The sequence below is a fragment of the Silene latifolia genome, chromosome 3, assembly GCF_048544455.1.
Source record: "Silene latifolia isolate original U9 population chromosome 3, ASM4854445v1, whole genome shotgun sequence".
In the NCBI taxonomy this organism is placed as follows: domain Eukaryota; kingdom Viridiplantae; phylum Streptophyta; class Magnoliopsida; order Caryophyllales; family Caryophyllaceae; genus Silene; species Silene latifolia.
Window position 1 is genome coordinate 118,074,586 of NC_133528.1, and position 13,946 is coordinate 118,088,531.

Genomic DNA, 13,946 nt, shown 5'->3' on the forward strand with positions numbered 1-13,946 from the left:
AATTTTTGATGTAAAAAATAAAGTGGAAAATCTTTAATTATTATAATATGTATATTTCCTAAATTATATTCAAGTGATATTTCCAATTTTTATATCAAACTTTTACATTTCATTTGGCAAAAAAATATCGTTAAAAAAATTATGAAAATAATATAATTAGCTTTGTGGTAAAAAATGCTATTATTAGAGTATAAATTTCATATTATTTGCACATATTAAAGATGGTGTACTTCTTAATATGTAAAATTGTTTAATTTTTAGTATGTTTTGTCCCACATTGGAAAATAATGTAGGTGTGGTGAATATACTACATATAAATAGTAGAATTGTCCCACATCGAAAGATTAGTATAAGGTGGTGTGATCCTATGATTATAAATAGGAGGCATATTTGGAACTTATGTATCCACCCAAAATTTGTTGAGTCTCATAAATATTGTTTTAAAGAGCTCTTAAGATTTTCTATCATTATCTACGATATGATATAAAAAATAAAGTGGAAATCGTTGGAAAATACCCGGGAAAGAGTTAAGAACATGAACATGAAATCAAAAAATACAAAACTAGAGGTTTTACTAATGGTAGTCTCCTGACACAGTACAAAACTAAAGATTTTACTAATGGTTGTCTTCTGAATGCAGTAATAAAGCATTAATGAGTTGTTATATGTACGATGTAGAGATCCCTATCTAATTAATGATCGAGACTAAGTGGTGTTTTACCTTTAAGAAAAATAATATGTATACAGTAGTGGTTTTTTTTAAGAAGACACATGTAATTCTTGGTATGTTATATATTTCACATTGAAAAATAATGTAGGCATGATGAACATACTATGTCTAAATAATTAAATTATGTATCTCACATCGAAAGAATAGTATACGGTAGAGTGATTCTATAAATATAAATATGAGGGATCCTTGAAACTTAGGTATTAACCCAAATTTTTTTGATATAAAAAATACTCCCTCCTATTTTATATATTCTTCCCCTTTCCTTTTGCCTCAAAGAATAAGAAATTAAATTTGGACCACACAATACACACTACCCCACATGTCATTGAATTTGGACCACACAAATCAACCTAAAAAAGGAAATAGGGAAGAAAACCCGAATAACCGAATATGGAAATAGGGAAAAATATATAGAATAGGAGGGAGTATACTTTTTAGTATGTTATATGTCCCACATTGAAAAATAATGTAGGTGTGGTGAATATATTATGTATAAATAATAGAATTGTCCCATATATATACATTTTCTATATTATATTAAAGTGATGTTTATAATTTTGATATAAAAACTTTATATTTTATTTAACAAAAAAATATCGTATGAAAATTATATAATTAGATTGTGACAAAAAAATGTTATCATTAGATTGTAGATTTTATTGTCATTTCTCATTATTAAATCGGGTTGATGTCAAAGTAGGTACAAAAAAATGGTGTATTTAGTATGTTATTTATCCTACATTGAAAAGTAATGTAAGTGTGGTGAATATACTATGTATAAATATTAGAATTGTCCCACATCGGAAGATTACCACAAGGCAAAGTGATCTTATGATTATAAATAGAAGTCATAACCCAAATTTTTTTGATTCTCTTAAGTATTGTCAGAGAGAGTTCTTAAAATAGTTTGTATTACTGTCTCTAGAATAATGATCTTTAACCTAAGTTAATCTTTGGAAAATCTTTTAGTTATTATATATAATATATACTCTATATTTCTTATTTTATATTCAAGTGGTAATCTGGGAAAGAAAAAGGTGAACACGTGGGTACCATTTGTAGAAACTTAAAATTAGGGGTACCATGTGTAATCTATCAAAGTTCAAGGTTACCATGAGAAATTTTCAATATTATAATGATATAGTAGTTAATTAAATTTTCATTTAAAAGAGAGATAAATCTGTACCAATAAAACAATAAAAGTGGTATTATTTTTTAATTTTTATTTTATTGTCACGCTATCAAACTTAACGTCCATTTAACAACCTTTACATTAGGGGGTACCATGGGAAAAAAAAATGGAACCTCAAGGGTACCATAGGCAGATTCTTAAAAGTAGGGGTAACATGGAAAATCTGACAAAATTAAGGGGTACCACGGGAAATTTTCGTATCTCAATTATGATAAAAAAAAAAATTGAAGAAAAACAAAATACAAATATTAATGGAGAGTACTTGATCATATTATTAAATTTAAATATAACTATTAGATAAATGAGTAGCAATTGTCCGTATTCGGTATTTAGGATCTGGTTGGATGTCGAACTAAGTGCCAAAAAATGGTGTAACTTTGAGTATGATATTTGTCCCACATTGAAAAATAATGCAGGTTTGATGAATATATACTACGTATAAATAGTAGAATTGTCCCACATCAGAAAAATAATCCAAGTTTGGTGAATATATTACTTATAAATAGTAAAATTGTACCACGCCAAAAGATTAGTATAAGATGGAGTGATTATATGATTATAAATAAGTTAACCCACGTATATATTAATCTTTTATTTTTTTTGAAAGAGATATTTTAATAATATGTAAACATATCATTAGGCATAGTCTCACATAGAATATAAATATTAAAACCTTATAACGTTTTTTTTTGCATTATAAATAAGTTAATTACCCCGTTGCAACGCACATACACTCAAACTAAGTTAATGTCGAACATTATTAATGGAGAGTATTTGATCATAGTACTAAATTTAAATATAAATATTAGATATAATGAGTAGCAATTGTCCGTATTCGTATTCGGGATCTGGTTGGATGTCGAACTAAAGTGCAAAAAAAATGGTGTAATTCTGAGTATGATATTTGTCCCACATTGAAAAACAATGCAGGTTTGATGAATATATACTACGTATAAATAGTAAAATTGTCCCACATCAGAAAAATAATCCAAGTTTGGTAAATATTACTTATAAATAGTATAATTGTCCCACATAGAAAGATTAATATAAGGTGAGGTGATTATAAATAAGAGTTAACCCACGTATATATTAATCTTTTATTTTTTTTGAAAGAATAATTTAATAATATGTAAGCAAATTATTAGACATAAAATGTGAACATTAAACCTTTATAACGTTTTTTTTTGCATTATAAATAAGTTAATTATCCCGTTGCAACGCACGAGCATTCAAACTAGTATATACTACGTATAAATAGTAGAATTGTCCCACATCAAAAACATAATCCAAGTTTGGTGAATATATTACTTATAAATAGTAGAATTGTCCCACATCGAAAGATTAGTATAATGTGGGGTGATTATATGATTATAAATAAGAGTTAACCCACGTATATATTAATCTTTTAATTTTTTTGAAAGAGATATTTTAATAATATGTAAACAAATCATTAGACATAGAATGTAAACATTAAACTCTTATAACATTTTTTTTCATTATAAATAAGTTAATTACCCCGTTGCAACGCACGAGCATTCAAACTAGTTGACTACTAATTTTGAATACGTAAGGATTTGGGGTCAATAAGATAAAATAGAAAAACAAGTCAAAAGTTTTAACTAAACTTTTCCCAAAAAAATCACGACTAACCTCTTAACTAAGTAAAGATATCCAAATAATATAAAGAGTTTCGGAAAAGGAAATACTGAAAAGCAACGTTATTTTTAGCTAAAAAGTTTGTTGTGCCCCCACACACACACATGTTAGTCTGTCAGATTTAGACATATAGCAGCCTACTACTAAATCCTTGCCAAGATGCTCTCTCTGTGCTTTTCATTTTTCTTATACCAATTGAATGCAGTCTTTCTTAGTTAAAATCTACTTCCTCCCTTCAACTCCACTCTACCATATTACCATTTTTATCCATTCAACTCCACTCTACCACTTTCCAAAAAAAGCATGAAAAATTACCTTTTTATCCTTATTACAATCTCTTATTTACATATTTTGCCACTACTTGGCCCACTAAAATCAACACTCATTTGTACTTCTATTATTTAATAAAGCATCTTTCACACACCCATTTGTACTTCTATTACTTGTTTAATTTTCTCCTTAATATGTGTGCATTTTACAATATGGTAGAGTGGAGTTGAATGGAGGAAGTACATTATAATTTTTTCGAGTTTTGTCAACAACTTTTGTCTGGTTATTTGCTCTCCGACCTTCTCTTTTAACACAAATTCTCATTATAGACGGACACTATCCGTCTATACGTATAGACGGATACTATTTTCCCTCACAAAATACTCATTTGCCATAAAGTGGGAAGCACATGGAGGTGCCTCACCTTGTCCCCCTACCCATTTTATTAAAGGTCTTTACCCGTCTGTTCGCCCCACCCGTCTATACCAAGACCTATTGCTCTTTTAATATCACATTCGAAATTAATAATTAATATACAAGTTAATAATTAAACAACGTACAAATACAAATTCTTATTTCAGACTGTCATATTCGTCTGAAATGGTCAGACAGATACCATTAGGGTGTGAGTGGGAAAGCAAATGGAGTGTCCCACCACTCATGTGCTTCTCACTTGTAAGAGGTCTTATTGCGGTCTGAAATAAAATGGTCTGAAGCAAAACGGACTGACGTAGAAAAGAGAAGATTGATAACCATTCTCGACTTTTTCAATACACCGACCAGTCGAGTAGTCGACCAAGTGTATGAACAACAAAAAGTGGCGTTGAGGAGTCACTCCCATGTCGCTACTCCACTAACTAATCCCATTTATCAAATAAGGAAAGCAAATAAAAAACCCCCTTCTCATTTGCTAGCTGCCTAAATTATAATTAAGGCTGTTGTTGCTGCTGCTGCTGCTATTCTTCAACTTTAGTAAATCTCTTCCCTTTTCCCTAATTCTTTTAAATTTCAAATTTGTAGTTAACTAATTAATCATTTGCTTGAAACCCATTTTGTATGATTACTTTCCAACTTCTGGGTTCTAAAGATTTTGATTTCTAGCTGCTTCATATGCAAGAAAGTGGATGTCTTTTAACATTAACCTAAAGATTATACCTTAAAGATTGTTGCTTCATTACTTGCACTTGCATTCTAATCAAATCACTTCAATGTTACTTCCTCTTCTCAATCATTTGCTTACCTTTGATTAAAACACCGCTCGAAAATAATATATAAGGTAAACAAATGATCGGGACGGAGGTATTATTATTCTCTTGTTAATACTATGCTTATAAAGTATACATTTTTGATGTTGTAGATTATATTCTAATCTTTGATATGATTTGATTTTGTTTTGTTTTTTGGTTCATTTATTCTTTATCTTTATCTATGAATTTTGTGTTTAGATGCATTGTTTTTGCAGGTGCATTTGTGTTTTTTATTTGATCTTTTTTGGATGGTGTTGTTTTTGGGTTTTACAGTTGCTTCTTGTTTCTTCTATCTTTGTATCTGAATGAACTAAAAGAAGGGTGTTACATTATATTCTGTATATGCTTTTCTTTTTCCACCCCAAATCCACCAACTTTTGTGTGGCAAAAAAGTTTGGAATTTGTTGAGAAACTTTTGCTCATTTTATATATTTTTATAGATTTATATGCACTAAGTATAAATATTCACCTTTATAGGAGTATTATTATCTTCTTTTGGGTGCTAGATGAAGTTAGCATTTCACTAAAGCTTGGAACATTGCCTCTTTTCTCTAAAATTCTGTTTATTTCCCACCGAGATTGTTATCTGCAGATGCTTGGCATACATTTATCATTTGGTGTATATTGAAGTGATTCTAATTTGGGCATTTTTGTTTCAGCTTCAGCTTTGTAAAGGGGGAGAAAATAAAGAATAGGATATGTTGGTGAGGGTAGTTTGGTTAGTGGTTAACATTGTGTTAGTATGGAGTTTGGGGGCGATTGCGCAAAATGAGTATATGATATACAAGGATCCTCAACAACCAGCTGCTGCTCGTGTAAAGGATCTTTTGAGCAGAATGACATTGGAGGAGAAGATTGGTCAGATGACTCAGATTGACCGAACTTTGGCTACTGCTAATTCAATGAAGACTTACTCTATTGGTAATTGCCTATTTGCATCATAAAACCTTACATTTCAGTTTTTTTCTTGTTGCTTAGATTACTATGTTTCTATTGCCTTGAGGCAGTGGGGTAATTTTTTGTTTTGTACTTCTCTGGATAATGTAGAATCGTGAATGTTTGACTTAGTTGTAGGATATGGGCATTAATCTTAAATGTTTGCTAATGGATATAACGCATGAGACAAGGGAGGAATCTTTGAACAGGCAGTTTATGTATGCATGGTATAATAAATCGGCCTTTACCTTGATCTCGGAATTCCTTTTGATGACCTAGGATTAGTCGCTGCGCCATATATGCAGCAACCATTAAATCTTTGAAAAGGGACTCCGATGGCGTGTCTTGACCTAGATATTGTACCATGTATGTATATATGTCAGAAAAATTTAGGAAAATGAGATGGCATGTATTCATCCGTGGATGGCATGGTTTCCCTATTCTAAATTTTGTTGGTAAGAGCAGATTTGATTTTGAAAAGATCGCAAGGTTGCATTTTTGTTGATGCTCTATTGAAGGATGACCTTCCTTGTAAAGCTGGTATGAAAGTCTTAATGCCAGTGGCCATTTCTTGAACTAGCTGTGAACGGTTGTGGCTCTGAGATTGTACTAGCTGCTCTCAAGAACATGGTTATTTAATGTATGCATCGCAGATGTGGCGCCTTTTGATATCAGAATTTGCCTACCGATACTATTTTTCGTACCACAATGTCTGTCTTTTCTGTGCACCTACTTATAATGACACTGAGGAGTTTTCCTGAAAAACTGATAAGATTGGAGCTTTTCCAATTCCCTATTGACAATCTTTCTTCGAGACTTTATCTTGGAATTGCTCGTCGCAGTCTTGTCTCAGTCTCTATGCTATAAGTGCAATTGATAATGCCTCAAATTTGGTTGCAGTAGCCTTCCAAATTGTGACAATTCATAATTATGCAGCATCTTGATGCGGTGTCCTAGCCGATATTTAGTACCATGATTTATATATATTGATCCTCTGATACTTCTGTATCGAATTACTAGTTGGGCTGAACTGCTGCTTTTATTCATGGCTTAGTACACCTGAATTGAGATTTGATCTCTTAAGTAATGAATGAGAGTATGAGACTTTCATTAGAGATGTGACTCAGTAGCTGTTTATCTTCACTTTAGGTGAATATGAGAAACATTTTTTAAGAAGGAACTAACAATTGGTTGAAATCCTGTAGGAAGTGTGTTGAGTGGTGGCGGCAGCACGCCTTTGCCAGAAGCAACTGCTCAAGATTGGATGAATATGGTTGATAATTTTCAAAAGGAAGCCTTATCCAGTCGTTTGGGCATCCCCATGATTTATGGAATAGATGCTGTCCATGGGCACAACAATGTTTATAATGCTACAATATTCCCGCATAATGTTGGTCTGGGTGCTACCAGGTTAGTGTATAATTGCTTGTTACTGTTAGTGCGGTTTAGTTCGTCAACTTGCTAAAATTGAATGGATATAATGTTTATATATATGGCACATCTCACGTACAATCGATTCTGATTTCTTCAATAGGGCTAGGAGTTCTACCATCTTTAACATCATTGAAACTAACTAAAACTAGAAAAATATGCTAGAACTCTGGTTCACTAACAGCTAAAGCCATCAGCTATTTGGTAACATCCTGTCCTCTCAATGGAGACCGTGATTTTCTTGGTCTACGGGAGCTTTGATATCAAGATGGAATTATGAGGGGCTCAGCAGATTTTTATTTTTTTATAGGGAAGTACAAGTTATAAACGATGGGTTTAGCACAAAGACTTTCTAAATGTTCTTTAAGTTGTGAGGATTGATGGTATAATGATGATATGCAATTTTATAAAAAAAAAAATACGGAGATGTTAGGCCTCTAGAGTCGTATAGAGCACCTAAGAAAGAGAGAAATTCTTGGAAACTGTTATTATGAATCCATGTACATACTTTATTCTTACAAATTTACAATAGTATCACACATAAAGATGTAAACAGCTTATTAATCTGTCATAACTGTGTGTCACTGATGGAAAGATTTGAAAGTCTCTCATTTTTCCAGTACATCAGTTAGAACCTCCAATGTTTAGGAAAGATTTGGAAGTCTCTCATATGTGATCCTCATTTATGTAGAATGTACCATCACCTTTCTTTCAACTTCACAAGTTAGTTTCAATTTTTGGTTAATAGGGACCCTGATCTCGTAAAGAGAATAGGTGCAGCAACAGCTCTTGAAGTTAGAGCTACTGGAATTCAGTATACTTTTGCTCCTTGCATAGCAGTAAGTGCTCTTAGACGGCTATTTTTGTAGTTTAGATTTGAGCATGTGAATTTCTCTGTCATTTAAGCTTTGGTCAACTATTGCTCTGTGTTGTGTTTCCTCAGGTATGTAGAGATCCAAGATGGGGTCGTTGTTATGAAAGTTACAGTGAGGATCACACTATTGTCCAGGGAATGACTGAAATTATCAATGGGTTACAAGGAGAAAGTCCTCGCAAGGGACTTCCATATGTTGGTGGAAAGTATGAACTGTTCTTAACACTTGAATTTTGAAATTTGTTGTATCCATAACTTTCTGTCCAAAGTGATGTGCCCTAGATACAGATCGGTCACCCCCTCAGTTTTTGCTAATCGTATCCTTTGAACTCCAATAACCACCTAATATTTAGAAAGAAAATTCATTGGAAGAATAGTTGAAATCAACTAGTTAAGAAACATAACATAAGCTACACGATGCAGAAGCCTTGTGACTTGTGCTTACAATTCTCTTATAGTTTCCGTGACTTTTCATATTTGACTGTAAAGTATGTCTAGATAGAATTTCTGTAAATTGGTGGCCTTCGGCTGGGTATGCTGTTTTTGTCTTTTCTTTCGGGCAGGTGGTGGGGATTGTTGCCTTGTTTCCTTAGATTGCTCCCTTTGTCTTTCTGTACAAGTCATTGTTGCTTGTGAAGGTAGTGGTTTGACATAACAATTTTTACTTTGATGAAGAATTTGAAACTTATCATTGAATTCATAGCGACAAAACACTGTTATAAGAGTACACTTTAATTGATAGATGAACCATCTCAACCAAAACCTTAAGGTGATGGTTGAGGCCCAACTATTATAAATATTCCTATTACGCTCCCTCACTCAAATGCCCGTTGGGCTTGAAGAGTGGTTAGTTGTGCACCGGCTCCCCCGTACCGTGTGCTGGGTTTCCACTTCGAGTTTTTGAGGAGTTTTGAGGTTGCCAGGATTTGAACCCGTGACCGTCGGTCACACTTGCTCTGATACCATGATAGATGAACCATCTCAACCAAACCTTAAGGTGATGGTTGAGGCCCAACTATTATAAATATTCCTATTATTAGTAATTCTGCTCATACATTGATAGATACTGAGAATGATTTTTATAAAAACCAGAAGGTGTTATCTGATAACATGATTGTTGCTGGCTTGCTGCCAGGGACAAGGTTGCTGCTTGTGCAAAGCATTTTGTCGGAGATGGTGGGACAACGAGAGGAGTCAATGAGGCTAACACTATAATTGATTCGCATGACTTGCTTAGCATTCACATGCCTGCATATTCTGATGCTATCAGTAAAGGCGTATCTACTGTCATGATTTCCTACTCCAGTTGGAACGGTGTTAAGATGCATGCCGATCGTGAAATGATTAGTGGATATCTCAAGGGCACCCTTAACTTTAAGGTATATATTTGCATCAAAGTCCATCATTGTGCTTAAATTAACTAAGATGGATTCCCTTGTCTCTTCATTCTATATATTTAATGCATGATGAGTTAATAACTTGGTTGTGTACGCATATAATGGTCTTACACAAAAATAATTGATTTAACGAAGTTGGAGTTTGAGTTTTTGATGAACATGTCGTGTATTAAACTTTAAATGCTAGATTTGCTTGTGTTGTTGGTTTTCAGGGTTTTGTCATCTCGGATTGGCAAGGTATTGACCGAATAACTACGCCACCTGGTATCAACTACACATACTCCGTTCTGGCTGGAATACAAGCTGGCATAGACATGGTTCATATCTCTTCATTTGGAAAGTATAGCCTCAGATTTGTTCAAGCAATTATACTTACGGTTCTTGCTACAGGTAATGGTCCCATACAACTACACTGGCTTCATAGATGATCTTACCTACCTTGTGAAGAACAACTTCATCCCAATGGATCGTATTGATGACGCTGTGTCTAGGATTTTGCTAGTTAAGTTCACGATGGGTCTTTTCGAGAACCCCTTTGGCGATCCTAGTCTTGTGAATGAACTTGGAAGTCAGGTCAGCTAAGCATGCTTTTGATTTTTTTTTTTCCTTAATTAATATCCTTCCCTTTCTGAATTACACAAAAACGCACATTAGACAGTGTAACAGTAGTGTAACATGTGAGACAAACCGATTAACCATATTTTTTTTAGTGATTACCATGTAATTAAATGAGGAATACAAATTATTTGGGTTGGTCTTTTATAGTTTTATGTGCTAGTGTCTCGCACAAAACTCGGCTTAAATTATGGAGTTTTGGGATAGTGCAGAGGTATATGTGTGTATTATTATCCTGTGATGCTAAATCAATTTCCTTCTGTTATTTAGCATATTTTCAAAAGTTTTTGAACATAATATTTTTACTGGAGCAGGCCCACAGAGACTTGGCTAGAGAAGCTGTGAGAAAATCACTTGTACTTCTAAAGAATGGTAAAAGTGGAGAAGCTGCATTGCTTCCCCTTCCTAAACGTGTACCCAAAATACTAGTTGCTGGTGATTTTGCTGATAATTTGGGTTATCAGTGTGGAGGATGGACAATTAATTGGCAGGGATTTACCGACAACAAGTCTACAAAAGGTACCCTGGATTTCAGTCCTGTTTCTCATTTCAATTGGCTGGATTTACTCGGAATACAGAAAGTTATAGTTGCTTACACTTGTTAAAAAATGGTCATGTGTGCCCAATACAAAAATTTATCTGGTGTCTACAAAAGGCTTAATGGCTTAACATGATAAAGAAACCTTGAACTTGCATATACAACAACATTGCCCGTGTTTGGAAGGTTCCGCCTTTAATAGTGTAGGAGCCTAGGAGGATCAAGTGTGTACGCAAGCTTATCTTTTGTGTTAAGAACATAGATGCATTGTTTCAGGATTACCCTTAGCCAAAATTTAGCCGAGCATTGCATCATCCAGCTACTATTTGACATTGTGAAAAGTGTACAGAGTTTATTTAGTCATTTTGCTATATTCTATTTTCTCCCTAGCCCAATAATAGTGAGAATCTTAAGCTCTATTGGAAATAAAATTCCTTGAAATTGATTGTGGAATAAAAATATGCTTGTCGGTTTTCATTTTAGTCAGACATAGTGTATCATTGTATCAAGTAATGTCTAATCCTTGTTGAAAGGATATGTGCTTCGCTATGAATAGGAGATAGGGGGAAAAAGTTGACTGATTTGATTTGAGGATTAGTTTTTGAAAAATGTTGCAACGACGGAATGTTAGCCCATACAAGTCAAGCCATGTGGTACTCATGGGTTTGAAATCTGTTGGCATTAAAAACTGCCTTTACAAGGCAAAAAAAATAAAAATCAAAAGTGTTACTTTAGTGCTTTAGAAAAAGGGACTTGCTTTGATAATAAGCCTTAATAGGTACGTAAACCATATAAATCACATTTATGCTTTAAGAAAGGGTGCTTGTTTTGTTATTATTCAGGTATTGGTAAAGTAATCTGATCTTATCCGTCTTTTCTTGTTTTTCAAAACTGTTTCAAGATACTTTTAAGTTTTAACCATGTCATATAGTTTCTTTTCAACTCATGGTTTCCAGAAGCACTAAGTAATGAATAACGGAGTTGTTTCTTTTTGTTTATGACCAGGAACTACCATTCTTACTGCAATAAAAGCTGCAGTTGATCCAAGCACCCAAGTTGTGTACGGAGCAAACCCGACTAATGACTATGTCAAATCCAACAACTTTACATATGCTATTATCGTCGTTGGGGAACTCCCTTATGCAGAGACTGCGGGAGACAGTGAGACCCTCACACTTGCAGATCCAGGCCCAAACGTCATTAATAATGTATGTGTGACCCTCAAGTGTGTGGTCATAGTCATATCAGGCAGGCCTCTTGTGATAGAGCCATACATTGCTACAATGGATGCTCTAATTGCAGCGTGGTTGCCTGGGACTGAAGGTCAAGGAGTAGCAGATGTTTTGTTCGGCGATTATGAATTTACTGGCAAGCTAGCAAGAACATGGTTTAGGACGGTGAATCAGCTTCCCATGAACTTTGGAGATGAAAATTATGACCCTCTCTTTCCCTTGGGGTACGGACTAACAAAGGTGTCGCTTGTGACAAGGTAAAGATACTTCACGGCTTTCATAAAACGGTAACTTTTTCAGTTGAATTCAGACATCGTTACTTGGCAAAAGAACCGATTCAACGATGGTCACTGACAGTTAAATTATTACTAAAGAGGAGTGCATGTCATACACTTGCTAGTCTAGATTCTAGAAGTGGCAAAAGAGTCATTTTGTTCAGGCAAGGTTCGAGGTTTGGGTCTGGTTGGTTTGGATATATCATGCACTTCATTGAGTTGGGTCATTTTGAGCTTGATTTCGTTTTGGGTGTAACATCATTGGGTCATTTCGGATGCGGGTCAGTTTGGGTCAATTAGTCATTTTGGAGTCGGGCTAACTCAATTGCGTCATTTGTTATTTATTCAATAGTTACGAGTTAGATATGGTAATTCAGATACTGAGTCGAGTAGTTCTGGTTGGGTTAGTTATGTCAAATCTGGTAATCTATCCCTCGTGGTGCAGTTGAGTTCGACAGCGTTTCTGTAAGTATGATAGTAACTTATCCATGGAATTGTTAACAAAGGTGTTTGTTGTTATATGCAGATCGATATCAGCAGCTTCGGATTCGGATTCAAGAATATGCATTCTTACGATTGCCATTTCTTTATTCATTACTTTTATATATTCAAAAGTATTGACATCAATTTAGGCATTCAGTATATTATTTAGGCACTTGAGATTAAATTGACAAACACACTGTAGAATGCTTTGTTGGAAACTTTGGTTAAACCCATATTTGATTCACTGCAAATTCAGTCTTTTTAGTTTCATTTCATCCCCCTGGTATTCTATCACAATTCCCGTGGAATCAATTTAGACTCTTCATCTCTAGAGACGATCTTTGCAAGTTTTGTGCAACCAATCCAATTTACCAAACACAGTAGTCATAAACTCATATGTTCGCTGAATCGCTAAAATCTCAAAAATGCAAGAGATTCAGATTAATAATTCGTCAAAAGTTTAAACAATTTACAAGAATTGGGAGTTTGATCGTTCACGAGTCCTGCGTACTTCTGCTGGAACTTTAGGCCTGTCTGCAAAGTTCTATGTGCCGGGTGTATGTTCTGGTTATGTAGTTTTGCTTCAGTATTCTTACAACTCCAGTCGTTGTAGTATAGTGGTAAGTATTCCCGCCTGTCACGCGGGTGACCCGGGTTCGATCCCCGGCAACGGCGATTTTTTGCAATTAACTTTCATGTTCTCATTTAATCATTTTTGCATTTTCTTTTTGAGTCAAGTTTTGCGATTAAACACTATCTATACTTTTTTGTCAGTCCTAAAGTGTATTTTTAATGAAAATATATGCCCGAATAAGTTGGAACCCCCTACTATGAGTCTTGACATAACTACGGTATATATGATACAAAATATTACGAGTACTTCGTACGTAAAATGTATATATGTATAATAAAAATTGGGCGGTTATACTTATTGTATTGGACATACAAATTGTTATCCAAAATGAAATCTTGAACTAAAAGTTTGTTTAATGTTTTAAATTATTTATTTCATTTTCCTGAGGTGAGTTTGTACGTAGACGTGCTAGCTAGATAATTGCTAGTGATTT

The 13,946-nt window shown here is 34.0% G+C and overlaps 1 protein-coding gene and 1 non-coding gene across 2 annotated transcripts; both read left to right on the forward strand.

Annotated features, from left to right (window-relative positions):
- Positions 1-4,591: 4,591 nt before the first annotated feature.
- On the forward strand, positions 4,592-13,130 carry LOC141647908 (uncharacterized). The gene is made up of 11 exons (XM_074456278.1): positions 4,592-4,823; positions 5,758-6,019; positions 7,240-7,444; positions 8,214-8,304; positions 8,409-8,545; positions 9,475-9,718; positions 9,949-10,053; positions 10,127-10,309; positions 10,666-10,870; positions 11,895-12,378; positions 12,923-13,130. Exons 2-11 carry the CDS (start codon positions 5,797-5,799, stop codon positions 13,026-13,028), a joined length of 1,983 nt encoding a protein of 660 aa, XP_074312379.1. The 5' UTR covers positions 4,592-4,823; positions 5,758-5,796; the 3' UTR covers positions 13,029-13,130.
- Positions 13,131-13,482: 352 nt separating this feature from the next.
- On the forward strand, positions 13,483-13,554 carry TRNAD-GUC (transfer RNA aspartic acid (anticodon GUC)). The gene has a single exon. It is a non-coding gene; the product is annotated as a tRNA-Asp (tRNA).
- Positions 13,555-13,946: the final 392 nt, after the last annotated feature.